At 44.0% G+C, this 15,784-nt stretch overlaps 1 protein-coding gene across 2 annotated transcripts in view; it reads left to right on the forward strand.

Annotated features, from left to right (window-relative positions):
- The window catches only part of PAK1 (p21 protein (Cdc42/Rac)-activated kinase 1), a 42,665-nt gene extending 27,257 nt beyond the window's left edge, over positions 1 to 15,408 (forward strand). For both annotated transcript variants that reach the window (XM_010189952.1, XM_010189951.1), the window contains 8 exons: positions 490 to 553; positions 1,480 to 1,528; positions 4,023 to 4,135; positions 8,987 to 9,104; positions 9,574 to 9,673; positions 11,447 to 11,643; positions 13,087 to 13,224; positions 15,093 to 15,408. In XM_010189952.1, the coding sequence (XP_010188254.1) occupies positions 490 to 553; positions 1,480 to 1,528; positions 4,023 to 4,135; positions 8,987 to 9,104; positions 9,574 to 9,673; positions 11,447 to 11,643; positions 13,087 to 13,224; positions 15,093 to 15,179 (866 nt within the window). In that variant the 3' untranslated portion in view covers positions 15,180 to 15,408. The remainder of the gene's footprint in view (positions 1 to 489; positions 554 to 1,479; positions 1,529 to 4,022; positions 4,136 to 8,986; positions 9,105 to 9,573; positions 9,674 to 11,446; positions 11,644 to 13,086; positions 13,225 to 15,092) is intronic.
- The last annotated feature ends 376 nt before the right edge of the window (positions 15,409 to 15,784 follow it).

Consider the following 15,784-nt stretch of genomic DNA (forward strand, 5'->3'; position numbering starts at 1 on the left):
TTGCAACAGGTTGTTGGCTCTAAGATGAATGAGGCCCTGGCATCCGAATTCAGAGGAGGACGTTACAGTGTAGAGGCATCTTAGATCATTCAGTGTGTGGAAGCTGGGGGTGACTTTAAGTTACAGGTTTCCAGCAAATAATTGTATTTACGTGTCTGAGGGCCACATATTCCCATCCTGTGCCTAGCAGCGTGCAGTCACCAGCTGCTAATGAAGATTAAGTGTGCTTAATGTCTGTTTTCCACCATTTCTGAAGGGAAATACTTGTGAGAGGGCAATGTTGCAGCTGGCGTGTGTGTGTGTGTGTGTGTGTGTAAATAACCGAGGACTTCCTTGGTGTTCGTGGCCTCTGGATTTCTGTCGCGTTTCACGAAGCCTGGCAGAGCTCCCTGTGGCCATGGGGCTGGTCTTAAAGTACAGCTGGATCTTATGGGTGTAAGCAAAAGTACTTACCAAATCCTCTTGGTTTTGTTTTGGAATTTTTTGTAGGAAGTATTGTGAGTGTGGGTGATCCAAAAAAGAAGTACACGTGTTTTGAGAAGATTGGACAAGGGTTAGTATATGCTCCTTCTCTGTCCTATACCTTTCCTTATGCTAAAAAGGAAGCAGTAAGAAGAAACCAGGTTAAATCAGTTTGCTGGAAAAGCTGTTGATGATGCTTTGAAGGGTTTATTATTGTTTGATTATTTTTTTGTTATCTTTGTCTGTATTTTTGGTTTTGGGTTGTTTTGGTGGGTTACACACAACCCCCCCTCCCAGCTCTTCTCCCTTTCCTGGCAAAGTCTTGGGTCACAGGGACTGGGGTTTTTGTATGATTGTGTTTTAATGTAAGAAAATATGGCATTGGATGATCAGGTTGCTAAACATAGCTGCAAGCAGGGAAGGAACTGCTTTTTTTCAGCATGCAAGACAAATGTTCAAACCACAGATTTGCTTTCTGAATTAACTCTCCTCGATGCGGGTGTTATGCCCCTCTTAAGAGCGTAGGGGTCAAATAGGGGTTGGGACAGAGGCTAGAACAAGGCAAATCAGTGCAAATCACTGTGAGATCTGCTGTCAGCTCTGTGAGCTGAGGCTCAAACTCCTGTTTCCCTCACTATAAATGCCCCAGTTGTTTATTTTAGCTGATCCTATCTGCCCTGTAATCATGTTGGGCAGTCTGCAAGCCGGGCCAGTGCAGTCATGCCAGTTTAAATGGATCAACTTACGGTCCTACAGGCTGGTTTAGCAGCAAGGGTTTGGACGACCATAGTGGCCCTTCTTAGGAGCTTTGTTCCCCATAAATTCTCTGGCTTCTGCTCCAACAGCAATCTTGGCTCAGAAATATTTCAGGTTATATTTGCCACTGAAATTATTGCATGAAAAGGGGTGGGACTGAGAGCACAAAGAGACAAACAGGAAGGGGCATAGCTCTCAGTCTTGCTACGAGGTACTAATAAGTTTGGGTTTTATTTTTTCTTTTTCTTCTCTTTTGTTTAGAGCCTCGGGTACAGTTTACACGGCAATTGATGTAGCTACAGGACAGGAGGTAAGTGCTACCAGAATACCACAGCAGTGGATTTTGCATAGTGTCCTAAAAAATCAAGTTGATGCTACGAAACAAAGGCGGTCTTTCAGGGATTCATGACATCTTATTTTTAACAAGGTAGATAGTTCTTTACTAATGAGGCACAGTCGAGGGGTCTGAGCAAAGAACTGGAAAAAATAATTTCCCAAGTTTTGTTTCCTGAATAATTTCATATTTGTAAAGAATCTTTCTGTGACCACAAAGGCTGAAAGCAAATGTTTGGGCTGGATAGCTCCTCAGTAGAGGTTTCTCTCTTCATCCCTGAGATTCCTGCTTGTCCCCAGCAGGAACATTTAAACTCTTTTACATTTAAACTTAAAACTCTTTTACATGCCCTCTGCTCCTTTGTTTCCTCCACTTATACTGGTTGACTTGCATAGAAATAGTTCCTCTCCCACCCTTTGCCCACTTGCTTTCTCCCCTTGAAATGAGAGACAAGGGATGTCTGTTTTTTTTTCCCTTTCCGAATATTGAAAAGTGCCCTGCGTATTGCATGCATGCATAATAAACTTGTAGTGACGGATATGCAGTATCTGTGGAAACCATTATTGCTAGATGGAGGGTTTTTAAAAAGGAAAGTGTATGCATTATTCCAAATGTATTTATGGAAGTCTGCAGCAATGCGTGTCTACTTTGCATTTGCACAATGTCAGGATTATCCACCAGTAAATTTCAGAACTGTTCTTTTTGCTGAACCTCCTTCAGCTCCTTTTCCAGTTCCTGAGGAATTAATACAGTTTAATTGCAGGCTCTGAGGAAGGAGCATTGCATTTATTTTGAAGCAAGAAGAAATTTTGTAGGAGGAGGAACTCCTTTGATGTTTTTCTGCTCTCTTTCTGGACCCCTTTGGTGACTCCCATGTGAATATTTGAACCCTTATATTACAACCGGCTTTTAAATCATTCCCATTGCACTAGTGCGATCAAGCCTTGGATTTTTAAATTTGCATTTGGGATCGCTGTAACCTTGGCGTGCTGTTGACCTGCTCTTTTCTGTGAAGCACATTGCTACCAATCCTTCGAGCTCAGGAGCTCAGTGAATGGCAACACATTTTGGAAGCACTGGAAGGAAACTCCTTTAAGTTGTGGTATACGGCAGAATTTTGTATCCTAATGCATGGGACAGTCTTAGATATAGAAAATGCCTCCTTATACACTCGGACCGTGGGCCCAAGGAAGTACAGGAGTACTCAGTATCGATCTGGGATTTCTTTATCTGCATCAAATGCCTTCCCTCTCTTTCTCGTCTTTCATTCTTCTCTCTGGTCTTGCGCTAAGAGCAGCATGGGGTTTTTGGTTTTGTCTTTAAGTACTGTTTGGCAGCCCTCATGAATACTGTGGAAAAACAGCATGGTGTTTGTGTGTTCTTGCCTTCTCGTGTGTTTTAATTTTTCTATAGCCTCCCCTGCTATACTGTCAAAATGCTAATTGTATCCATCTATATTGGCACTCTGGGGCTTGTTTCTTTTAATCCGTGCTTTTGTGAGCTGAAGTTACTGGCTCCCCTCCATTTGCCTAGGCCTCTTTCTCTGCAAGTAGCAGTTTTGTCAAGGCATAATTACATTTCATTCCCTTTGCCTAAATATTGTACCACATACAGTTGGGTTGTAACATCTATGGAAGTTTCTGCCTCCTGCTGTGCTGAGTAGTTTTACTGATTTGAAAGCTTGTCTGAGGGCCAGGTGTTCTCATGAAGTACTGGTAGTGTGGAGAGTTGAACATAAGAGTTATAAATGTGTTGTATCCTCCTGTTTTTGCACACGTACATGCAGAGTAGGTACAGTGAAGCAAGCAGAAAACTGCTAAACCGAAGGGCCACAACTGTTAGATCTGTCCCTATTTCCCTTCATACTAAGGAAAAAGCTGAATCAAATTAACTTATTTTCGACCTTTTATCTAAACAATGGTGGTGCTTTTCCTCAGGTCTTGCCGTGACAGAAAGAAGTAGAATTACCACCTTGAAGTACTAACCTTAGGCTACATTATTTACCCCTTCTATGCATGGCTGGAGATTTCTAGAAGCACAGATCTGCATGGGGGAAAAAAACAACAACAAAACCAACAAACCACCAAAAGACTTCCAGAAACATCCAATCCAAAATATCATAATAAGAATCCTTTAAGAAAGCAAAAGTTTTTGACAAATCAGTCCATACTAAAGTAAGGGGATCTCTTCTGTGTTACCAGGAAGTTGTAGATGGTCATGACTACCCAACTGTGACGTGAAGGTCCAGCATGAAAATAGTAATTCCTCTTGTCCTTTTTGGCATTAAGTATCCTCCAGTGTGTGTGGAAATGGACTGGCTGTGGGAACTCGCAGAGTTACTGAATGACTGAGCAACCCATGATGAAAAAGTGTTTTCACATGAATGTGGGACTAAAATAATCGGCATTGATATTGGCAGGTTCTAGGGGACTCCTGTGATAATGCTTTACTTGGTCTTTCTTCACTGCAGGTTGCAATCAAACAGATGAATTTGCAGCAGCAGCCCAAAAAAGAACTGATTATTAATGAAATTCTTGTGATGAGGGAAAACAAAAACCCCAACATTGTCAACTACTTGGACAGGTATGTCATGATTTGAAGAATTCGCAAAGGGACTCTGAAAAACACTTTCTTGTCACTGTCTTGAGTGATCCTGTCTCATCTTAGGACAGGTGTAGGACAACCTTGCATTTTATAATGCATGTGGCAAGGCTGGGATGTGGGTGGCTTGGTGATCTCTCTCCTTATCCTAGGAGAAGCAGGTGTCTGAGTCAGTATCAGTGGGGTACCTGGGCTCTCTTTAGAGATGCTGGCAGCAAAGTCGTTAGCATTTCAGCTCAGCTCTCTCCTTTACCAAATTTGACACAACAAGCCATTTCCTTCCTGCTACTAGAGAAGAAATTGAAATAATTTGAACTGTGTTAATTGTATTTGCTTTCCTTTTCTTTCCTCTTCCAAGCTCCTCCTTGAATCTCTACTTCTTACCACAAGAGCTGCACCTGATATTTATGTGCAGACCTGCTCTGCTTGTTCTTGAGCTGATGTCCCTCGTTACTGTCCCCTAAGACAGTGATAGAGCAGAAGCAGCACAGTGTCTGCTGTGCTGAGTGTAAACTTTTTAAAATAGACATGTATAGCTGTGAAAATTCTGGTCACTACTGCTCAAGACAGTAAAATGCCCAAACCCGCAAACAAATGTGTCTGTGAGAGCTCTCCCCACAGGATGTTCATGCTGTACCTAAGGGTGATGGTGGCAGTGCTGTCATCATCAGCTGTTTGGGGGTTGACTGCTTTGAGAAGAGCAGCTGGTAAATGTGCTTCTCTGGGGGTAGGGAGCTGCCTCTGAAAACGAAAGAAATTCTTGCATTTTCCCTGTTAGAATTCCAGGCAGCAGTCACGAACTGTCAGCACTGAAATTTGAGGTGTACTGAAAGCTCAGCAGGCAGAAGCATTGCATGGTGGCTTGAATTCATCATCAACATCACATTGGTGCATCGTGCCAGGCCCATGTCATTCACCTTATGTTACAAATATAGCTGGTTCCAGTCGAGCTGCTGCAGGATTTTCAGTCTGCTGCACTCGCATCAGAATCCAGTGTTCCTGTTGAACTACAGTTTGGGTTATGGTAGGGTAAAGAGTGCCTAGATAGGGTGAGGTGCAGGCTTCAATCATGGTAGCTCATCTTTTGTAAGACATAGTGATAGGATGTGACCCAGAATCTCTTTTGGAAATCTGAGAGAGTATTTGCACACTTGTTTGCTCTGCATGTATATCGAAATCTTATCAGCTGTTTCTTTAACAGGTTTATTTAACAAGGTTTTAGTGTCTTAGCCAAAAAAAGTGCTTCTCATGCTGCAGCATTATTTGTGGTGCTGAAGAGTAAAGAAGTGCTTCTGGGCTGAATCTCTTTATTTCTCCTGGCTGACTAGAGGCTTTGTTTCGGCAAAACTGTTTGAAAGACACAATCTTCCCTTTAGAGAGCATCGCTGAGAGCATGCACTTGCCTTGTCTAGCCAGTACATTCCAGCTGTGGGGTAGCTGCACATTCTGCTCTCTTGTCCAGACTTCCAGGAACAAAAGCTTCTGCTTTTGTCCTCGACTTCTCTCACTAATCTTCTTCAGAGAGATTAGCTGTTGTTTAAGTGCTGCAAATGGACAGAGCAGCAACTGGGATGAACATGGGACTTCTTGTGCCTCTTGTGCCACTTCAGCTTTGCAACTGCAGGATCCAGTTGCTGGAGCGCTGCATCCCTCCTATCTGGGCTTACAGGCCTGTTTGCTCCCTGAGTGCTCAATGAAGCTGATATTTAAATGCTGTTTGCTGGCTTCTGCCCACTGCTGTTGCAGAAGGAAGTATAAGGAAGGATGCGCTTGCCACCGTGGACCCTAGTTTCTTTTTTGTGGTTCTGTTTTTGACAGTGTCCAAAAAAAGCACAGGGTTTCCTGTGCTTTACTGTCTCTTACCTGCATGGCCTACTTGCTTGTGGTTAAGAGGCCTGGCTGGTTTACTGTCCCCTCCAAACATCACTTTGCTGATAGTGCAGTAAGACTTCAGATAGCTTTTCTGCTGCACTGTCAGTGGCCGGTGTTGCATGTAGGTGTGCAGTGACATTTAAGGTAGTGACGTGGCCTAATTCAGCTGTACTTATGAGCTGAATTTAGAAGCATCCGGTTCTGAAGACAGTGACAACAGTTTTCCTGTGCAGACTTTTGCTGTGTTACCTTCTGGAGGTGCCAGCTTCTTTCTGCTGCATGAAAGAGGCCCTCGGAGCCCTGGATATAAACTGGTGCATCTAAACATGGGCATCAGATGGCAAAGCAAACTCCTGCCCTTTGGTTTCTTTCTTTCTGAAGAACTCTCCTTAACCTAATAAAGTCCACAGTTTCTCACTTTAAGTGGTAGCCACTGTTACCCTCACTCCAGCCCCAAACTCAACCAGGGCTGGAAAGTCAGTGAGTAAAGCTGAAGACATATGACAGTCATGCTACAAGAAAACACTGATTTCTTTCCAGTTCATGTTTGCATGTTGGAGGCATGTTACTGGTGCAGAGATCTGTAATGAGTGATCTTAATTTTTGGGGAAAAAGCAAATTTTATAAAGTGTATCAATAAAAAAAGACTGTGACTGGTGTGTGTCTGTGATAGGAAGGGCTTGGGGGACACCTTCCTAAGGTTTCTAAGTGGAAGTTGAAGAACAGCTTACAGGAATAGACACTACTAGCTCTTGCAGATGGATGAAGAGAAAGCTGTAGCCCACTCCCCTCTTCCTCAAAGACTTCCATCATCTTGTTTTTACTGCCAGCCTTATTTTGGAAAAAGACTGTGGGTGCCAAGGTGCGACACCATGCTCTGCCTGATATCACATGGAGCATGCAGGTGTACAGACTTCCTGATGGTGTCTCTGGTACAGCTGAAAGAGTGGTTTTGAGGCATCCCTACAGCAGGCAGCTCGGTGACTAAAACTGGCCTCTGCTGCAACAAGAAAGTGACAAGATCCCCAAGATGGTCCCACCCAGTTGTCTGAAATGACATTTGCTTGGTGGCAGCTGGCGGGGAGCCACTGTTAATTCCATCTCCCCACGTGTTATGTCAGATCGATCAATTACTGAGGTGCCTGGTTCTTGGCAGATGCCTTTGGCTGCTCATGGCACAGCTTTGGTTCACAGTGTGGTTCTTGGCTCGCTCCATCCTGTTTGGCTGCAGGGAGATACCAGCTTGTTCCCAGCATGTGCAACCTGAGATTGTCACGCAGGAGGGGTGGAATCCATTCTGCCCCCATCCTTACAGGGCGACACTGATTTGTTGAGAGAGTGCAGATCTGGAGAGACCCTGGTCTGGCAGGAGTGGCGAAGAAGCAGCAACAGCATAGGGGCAGGAAGGTAGGATGCAGATGGAGTGGCTTTCAGAGTCTGTGAGAAGGCCAGTGACCTGCAGAGTTGGCAGGAATACTTCTGAAAGCGGCTCTGCTGCTCCTCTGCCACTCCAAGGGGCTGCTGTGCAGGTGACACCGTGTTTGCTGGCATCTGTGATGCTGGGGAAAAAACTGCCAGTGCCTCAGCTTCTCTTCTGTAGTGGGGCTGGAGACCTCTCTGCTTGGGGAGCCTATATAGCCCTGTGTCCTTGGGCTCTGCATGCTGAAAGAATCTCCAGACTCTGCCTCCCTGCATAGTCTTTAGCATCACCGAAGCAAGATGCCATCTCTGTCTCCAATATTAAAAGCTCTCCGTAAGTGTAACACTTCTGTCACACAGCTCAGACTACAGTTCTTCATGTGGGGCAGTTTTTTCATGTGCTCATGTGTTGGCAGTGTGTCCTTTTGGGGTTGAAGCGTACCTCCTGCCCACTCCTGTGATGCCTCGCTCATCTCTGTCTACCTTCTTTGCCAAATTTGGTTTACTAACTTCTTTCTCCTTTAACTGTTGCTTTCTCCCTAACTGTTCCCTAGAACCTGTACTGCTTTCTGCCTTTGGCTCCTACCAAATTCACTAATCGCTTTTCAGTAGGATCAGTGTTTAAGAGCAAAGCAAATATCTGCTTGGTGAACTCTAATGCCAGCAGAAGCTTTTAATGAGATTCTCTGCCCTCTCTCTTGATTCATCTGTCCACTCACTTTAAAAATGGAGGAAAATAGGGTTTCATGTTTTCAAGCTGATGATTCTTCCATTCAGGATTGTATCATCCTGATATATCTGTCATGGAAGACTGTGTTGATGTTTTTCCAGATGGGCCCAAAAAGGCAGAAGTGGCTGGTGGTTTGGGTTTGGATTTGTTTTTTGTTTTTTCTTTTTAAATGAGTTAGTGCTAAAGTCTTAATCTTAATGTCTTATTAGACATGAGCACACACACACACTCCCAGCAGAGTGTCCCAAAGAATGTCCCACATAGCTGAGAAAACTTGCCTTCACCTCAGCTGTCTCCTCCCTATCTTCCTCCAGGCCTTTTTGGGTAACATCTTTCCTTTTGTCCATTCCTTTTTTCTTTTAAATCTTTAGAATTGCTATTGCATCCAGCAAGGTGTTCTCATTTGCCCTTATGAACAGTTCTGAGTTTTTTCAGACAAAATCCCAAACTGGTTTGATAGCATAAAAAAAAAGACTGAGGTAATTTTCAAATGTATGATTCTTAAACAAAGGTGTTCTTTCTCTGTTTTCCGGAAGGCATCCATTGTGTCACCCATGACTCTCGCTCTCCCATTATCTCTTTCCTCAACTTTCTGCACTCACTCTTCCCTGCTCTCATTCAAGTTGTGATCACATCTTCCTGTGTGCGGAAAGTACCATGAATACCTGGTGTACCAGAACTGTTAAATACGCCGCTCAAGCCTCATGGTTTCTCTACACTTCTAAGACAGCTTTAAAACCCAGTGTTTTCTGCTAGGTGTATAGTGGTATGCTCATACTTGCTGATTTTAAAACCTGGTTTTGGCTCTTCAGTTACCTTGTAGGAGAAGAGCTCTGGGTGGTCATGGAATACTTGGCAGGAGGCTCCCTAACAGATGTTGTGACGGAGACTTGCATGGATGAAGGACAGATTGCAGCTGTGTGCCGAGAGGTAAAGTGGCAGTTGTGCTCGGGGGAAGCTGTGATTGGAAAGGGGACGTGGGCTTTCCATGACCCGTCGCTGGGTCCATAGGAACAGCTGTCTCCAGCTTCTGTAATGCAAGAGCTGATCTTCCAGAGGATGGATTTAATCTGGGAGGTTGCAGCATACAATCTTAGTGCAAGCCTAATATGTTCCACCCTAGAGGGACAACTGAAGTGCAAAATGGAGTTCGATTTCCCCTGGTTATGCCTGTTCTCCATGTCTTTTGGGACGAACCTGTCCTCCGAGGACTTGCTGATCCCAATGGGATATCTCTCTGTAGCCCTGCACATACTGGATATATGAAAGACTCTTAGATGCTAAGCTCTTGTTACTCAAAACACACATTGGTAGAGTCCATTAGTTGGCTAACTGTGACTGATGAATAATTTCATGCACAGTAAGAATATCTCAGTTATTTTACTTTTTTATTTTTCAGTGTCTCCAAGCTCTGGAATTCCTCCATTCCAACCAAGTTATTCACAGAGACATCAAGAGTGACAACATCCTGCTGGGAATGGATGGCTCTGTCAAACTAAGTATGTGGGGAACAGCACTGGTGATGACTTGAGTTATCAACCTAGGCCTGTTATCTGCTATGGGCCAGGGCTGCTGGGATGCTGTGATGATGAAGTTACTGTAGAAATGCCTCTGTAGGATTTTTATGTAGCATTGGTTTTAATGGAGATTGGCAAGCATGAATCCTTGTGAACTGATACCAGGCTCAAATTGAGGTTTGGAGTTTGTTTAGCTTTGGGTTATCTGTTTTTGTGGACTAAACCAACAGTATTTTAATGCTGCTCCAGTCTAGAAAGCTGTGTTTGAAGGTGCAGGGCCAGAAGTCTTTATTTTTGAGTGATCTCTTCAGTCTGGAAGATACTGCAGGTACTTGGGGGGTAGCAGAAGTGAAGGGAAAATTGAACACTGTGTAAATAGAAAACATTTAATCTTACACTGCCAACCCAGACTGGACTGTAAATGTTGTTTCCTCCTTGTGTTATCGCCAGTAATGAAGACCTTGAGACTGTTCTGCCCCTTGGCTGCTATGATAGCTGTTGTGCTTGTCATTATCCATGCAGAGATAAGACTGGAAACTGGTGAATTATCATCTTCCATCTATAGCCTTAACAGAATTGTGCTTGCTTTCTCTCCCTCTCAGTTCTGTTGGCTAGCACCCAACAGGCATAAATAAATCTATTTTTGTCGGCAGTGACAGCAGATATGACTCAAAATTCACACAGTGCAGATATGCTGAGTAAGAAGGTGGGGTTTTTTTTCACATAATTGCTTTTTAGACTAAAGCTGTACTTTGGTACAGACAGATCTCTGGAGGGTTAGCGATGAATAGCTGATCAGGGCCAAAGTGCTCTGTTCTGTAATAACTTCTCTGAGCACAGTATGCAGGTACCAGGATGTAGTTTAAGGTTAGAGAAGTCCCTGTGGATATGATGCAGTGACCTTCTGGACCTGAGCTGCTTATTGGCTCTGCTGGAAACTTGCTGTGTTTATGAACCATATGTACCTTTCATGGTTGTTACCCTTGATGAAAACTCAGCTAGAAATCGGTTTAATTTTCATCATTCTGCCTAAAATTAGACCCGTGGTGCCATAGGGGGTCAGGATGGGCAGTGCATCTTGTTGTGTTGATTCTACTGAGCAGAATTAGTTTTGTTTTGGTAAGTCAAATACAGATAAGACATAGGACCCAGCAATCTTAGTGTGAAGGTTCTCAATTTTTTCTGTCTGTTTGAAGAAAATAATCAGTATTAATTTACGTACTTGAAATTTATTCTGAACACTGTTTGCTTTATGAAGCAAGTCCTGTTTGAGGGATGATATACCTACTGGGGAAGCAGTATCTCTGAGACTGAAAATACCACTGGACAATATAGTATGTGGATTGCTTTGGTTGATCTAGATCAGACTGTGCATTAGTTTCTCTTTTCACATACCCAGGAACAGTCATTAGACCATATATTACATAGTGCGTTACAGCTGCTTAATGCCACAAACACTGTTAAATGTCTCACACCCATATACGGTTATTTACTCGTCCCCATCTTTCACAGAGAAAAGTCAGCAGCTCTGTGATCCTCAGGGCCTCAATGAGTCAGATTTAGAAACTTACCTCTCAACACCATCTTCTATATCAGCCACAAAACCACCCCTCCTTTCACAGCTGCAGCAGCAAGGCACCCCACAGTGCAGCAGGGTAACGTGTACTACAGCTCTGGCATCTATAAGCATTGTTTTTGGAGAAACTTGCTGATATTTGTGTCTTGCTTCTTTCCCCCTCCTCTTTAATTTTCCAGCTGACTTCGGCTTCTGTGCCCAGATCACTCCTGAGCAGAGCAAACGCAGCACCATGGTGGGGACTCCATACTGGATGGCACCTGAAGTGGTGACACGGAAAGCATACGGGCCCAAAGTGGATATCTGGTCGCTAGGGATAATGGCCATCGAGATGATCGAAGGAGAGCCCCCCTACCTCAATGAGAACCCCCTGAGAGTAAGCGAGTACCTTCTGCCCTCAGGTCTTCCTGGTGAAACAGTTTCACTACCTGCAGCCTTGTATCTCCTCAGGTGTTGTAGTGTGAAGACTGAGGTAGTTTTAGTTAAAAGCCATAGTTTGCTCTGAGTAGCAGAGGTGTGAGTTCTTCCTGTGCAGACTCTCTGCTCAGCTCTGATGAGTTAAGTCACGTGCACTTATAATTTCCCACTTTCTGGTGATGCTGATAGAGGCAGAAGGAGTACCTGACGGCACCAAAACAGCTGCCTTCTTGAATCTCTGCCCTGTGAGTGGGGAAAAGTTCTTTTTAATTTCTAAACACTGACATGTTACTACTCTATAAACAGAGCTTTTTCCTACTGGTGGATCGTTCCTCTTTGCATACTCCTGTTAAAGCTACAAGCTTAATAAGCCTTTAGACAGGGCTTAAGCTTGCCAGTGTCTTTCCCTTTTTTAGAGATGCTGTTGGTTTGTAGGGATGTAACTGCCCTTAAAATAAACCAGGTTTATGGCTTTTCCCTCAGCTACACAGGATGAAGGGATCTAGCAAAATTCTTTTTAACTTTCATCTCCACTTCTTGCACTGAAAGTGATTTTTCAGGAGAGAAAAGCAGCAGCAAAGAAGAATGAAAGGAAAGAAACAGGGTGTTGAGTTAAAGGAGGGTGGGTGCTTTGGCCTGTTAAACAGGTTTAACTCAACTTGTGCCAATTCCCAGGCTACCAGACCGCTCTCATGGGATGTGCTGAGGGCTGTGCTCAAAGGGCCTGCATATTAACAAGTCTCTGACAGATTTCCGTTTCCTTTGAAAATCCATCCAGGAAGTTTCTTGCACGAAATCCCGAAATGGATGAATTCTGAGATCCTTGAATTTCAGAGCAGGGGAGGGGTGGGAATGCTCCATCCTCAAGCAGTAACAAAACTGCCTGTTTCTGCAGGATGTTAAAAGCTGCTTGAGGGCCTGCAGAGCGGCTTTTGTAAGGAGCCAACTGCATCTTTATAGCATTGACTTTTTGGGCCTTGTGCACTCAGGCAAAGTACCATCAGAACAAAATCTCCTATTTATTCAGGGGTACCTTCCCATGAGGATATAGTTATTGCAGGACTCTAGCACTGGTAGAGCCATGCCAGTTAACTTCCCTATGTAAACATGGTCTGGAATGTTGTTTTTGTCCTCCTAATCCCTTGAGAGGGCTGCAGGATCCAAACCCAGATTACGAGGGTAAAACAATAATGGATTGGATCCCATCCACATAAAAATAGGGCTGGTAGCTATTCTGTTTGCTGAAACTTAAGCATTGATTGGTCACTCTGATAAGGTGGCTTTTTTTTCTTCTCCCCATTGAAGTGAGGGGAGGGAGAGAAGCAATGGGTGTCTTTGTAATCCAGGAATGGGATCCAACCTTCATAACCTCCTGTTTCTTTGGTGCTTGTTGTCACTTTAGGCCCTTTATCTCATTGCTACTAATGGGACTCCAGAACTGCAGAATCCAGAAAAGTTGTCAGCCATATTCCGAGACTTCTTAAATCGCTGTCTGGAAATGGACGTGGAAAAGAGAGGCTCTGCGAAAGAGCTGCTACAGGTAGGTGATGGGGAGCAGGGCTGAATTGGTGTAGTCGTGCAGTCCTCAGTGAAACCAGGTTTATGGAGAGATCTTGTTTGGAGTCTTAAATACTGCGTCTGCTGAAGGCACAAGCACAGCTAACATAACCTGCCAGGAAATAAAATATCCCACAACCAACCCCAAAACCTAAATCTATAATAAACTCTTGACAGAACACTCCTTTTTTATGCTGTACTTGCTAGAAGCAGCAGCTGTAAAATGTGTTCTGTAACCAATCTCAAATAATAGCTGTGCCCCAGGCCTGCCAAATCCTGAGCCCCTTAATTCCTGTGGCTTCTTCATGCAGCTGGCCATGACATCTGTATGTGTTGTCATGGTCTGGCCGTGCTTGTTCTGATTTGGACAGCGGGAGGGCTTCTAGCTAGCAGATGTTCTGGTTGTCTCCCTTCTTGGAGGCATCACAAAGTCCTTTGGAATATGCATGGCTTGCATTAACTGGAGCAGTTTGGCATTACCACAATTTGCCAGATACTACTTATAGAGGTGATGGAACGAAGCTTGTGAGATATCTTAATCATAGCATGGTTTGGTTTCGAAAGGACCTTAAAGCTCATCCAGTCCAACCCCTGCATGGGCAGGGACACCTCCCACCAGCCCAGGCTGCTCAAAGCCCCATCCAACCTGGCCTTGAACACTGCCAGGGAGGGGGCATCCACAGCTTCTCTGGGCAACCTGTGCCAGTGTCTCACCACTCTATCAGCAATTATTTCACTAAAAACCTGGCGTCTTAATCTGAACTCCTGGTGAAATAGCAGGGCCAAACTGCCAGGCTTTTTACTGACATGGACAAGGGGAATGGTTCCTGTGTTGCTGCTGTCAGATTTACCATGGAGGTAGAAAATGCAGCTCTTTGTAAAATAAATTTCAGATCAGGCACACTCAGACCTCAACTCTGAGACAGTTCCATTTTGTGTTTTCCTTTCTTTCCAGTGGATTCATTTTTGGATGTGTTGCTGCCTTCTGAGGCTGTAGTGAAGCATTAATCACTGGCAGAATGGCAGCAGTTGAAAGATCATTTTTTCTCCTGGACTTTCCAGCCCCAAAATATCAGAGAGCAGTAATGTTCTGTTCCTTGGAGCAGGAGAACAGTTTGACTGTAACATTTCTGCCTGTTTTTTAACTACCTTTTAGCCTCTGGTTTATTTTTTTTCCATCTCTGAAGCTTTGGGTGATTGATCCCTTCTGGCACTCAGATGTCCTGTGGGATATAGTTGATTTTTGTTTTCAGAACAGCTAGTGGACTTGCCCTACATGCCTTCACCCTCATCTGAGAGCTGTTTTGATAATTAATATTGTTTTACTTATCAGAGCACCTTGTATAGGAGACTGAATGAATGGTTCTGTGTTGCAAGCTCTGTTCTGCTCTCCTAAATTCCAGCTGCTTTGCCAATTTCTGATATACGTAGAAGGCCAAGGCAATGCTTTTGCCAAACCTGTACCAACAGGGAAGAGAGAAATAAGAGGTGATTCCTGCAGGGGTGATCCCTGTGACCTGTGTTTGATCTGCACACCTTCCTTTCACACAGAATTTCACTATAGATTTTGCAAGACTTAGCAGATTCCTGTGGGGAATTTGCTGAGTTTTGCTTCATCTTGAACATGTACAAACATTGGAGAATTTAGCACATGTTGGATGGAAATCTGTTCATTGCTTCAGGCAAGCATTAAAAGTTTGTGGTAGTAACAGACCTTTTGGTTTCACCTGTTCAGAGATTAGAGTAAGTTGTTAGACTTAATGTGGGTCTAGGTGCCAGTATTTTGAGTAGCCACCAGACTTCTGGGGTATGTTCTGAAAAAATTAACCTTTTTTTTCCCCTTCTTCCTAGCACCAGTTCCTGAAAATTGCAAAGCCTCTTTCAAGTCTCACTCCTCTGATTATTGCAGCTAAAGAGGCAGCCAAGAACAACCATTAAGGCGGTGGAGCCAACACAGTCGTTGTGTCATGACTTTCAGATGTTAATTTCAGAGACTGAATTACCTACTCTTCTCCCCTTCTGCTCCTTCATAGGGCTGTTCTTAAAACTTTGATGTGCCCTGAAGGGTGGCAGAGGTTTTGTTCACTGAACATGGAAGGGCACGCAGCAGGGACATTGCTGATCTTACACAGTGAACCGCCTTTCCATCCTCGTGATGGGGATGAGAGGGGAAGAGTACGTTTGAGAAGATCTTTCTGAAAACATCAGAACCTGACCTACACATAGCGAAGCCAGTTTGTTTTCCTATTTTTTACTGTGTTTATTTTTTAAAATTATGTGGAGCCTTAGACCATGTTTATCTTAATAAATTAAATTTTGCTGGCTGGACTTTCCCTGCTTCTGGCAAGCTGCTATTACACCATGAGGCTGCTCTGTGCTTTGGATGACTCGAGGAGGGAAGGAAGCAGAAAGGTGCACAGCTGTGATGACTGAAAGGGGAATGAGGATGTGAATACCCATCCCTCCTACAGCACTGCTCGATGCTTCAAGGTAGCATGGAGAAAGCCTCTGTGTGCTTCCTGCAGCCATCTGAGAGCTGAATT

Source organism: Mesitornis unicolor, unplaced genomic scaffold, assembly GCF_000695765.1.
Source record: "Mesitornis unicolor isolate BGI_N332 unplaced genomic scaffold, ASM69576v1 scaffold1668, whole genome shotgun sequence".
Lineage (NCBI taxonomy): Eukaryota > Metazoa > Chordata > Aves > Mesitornithiformes > Mesitornithidae > Mesitornis > Mesitornis unicolor.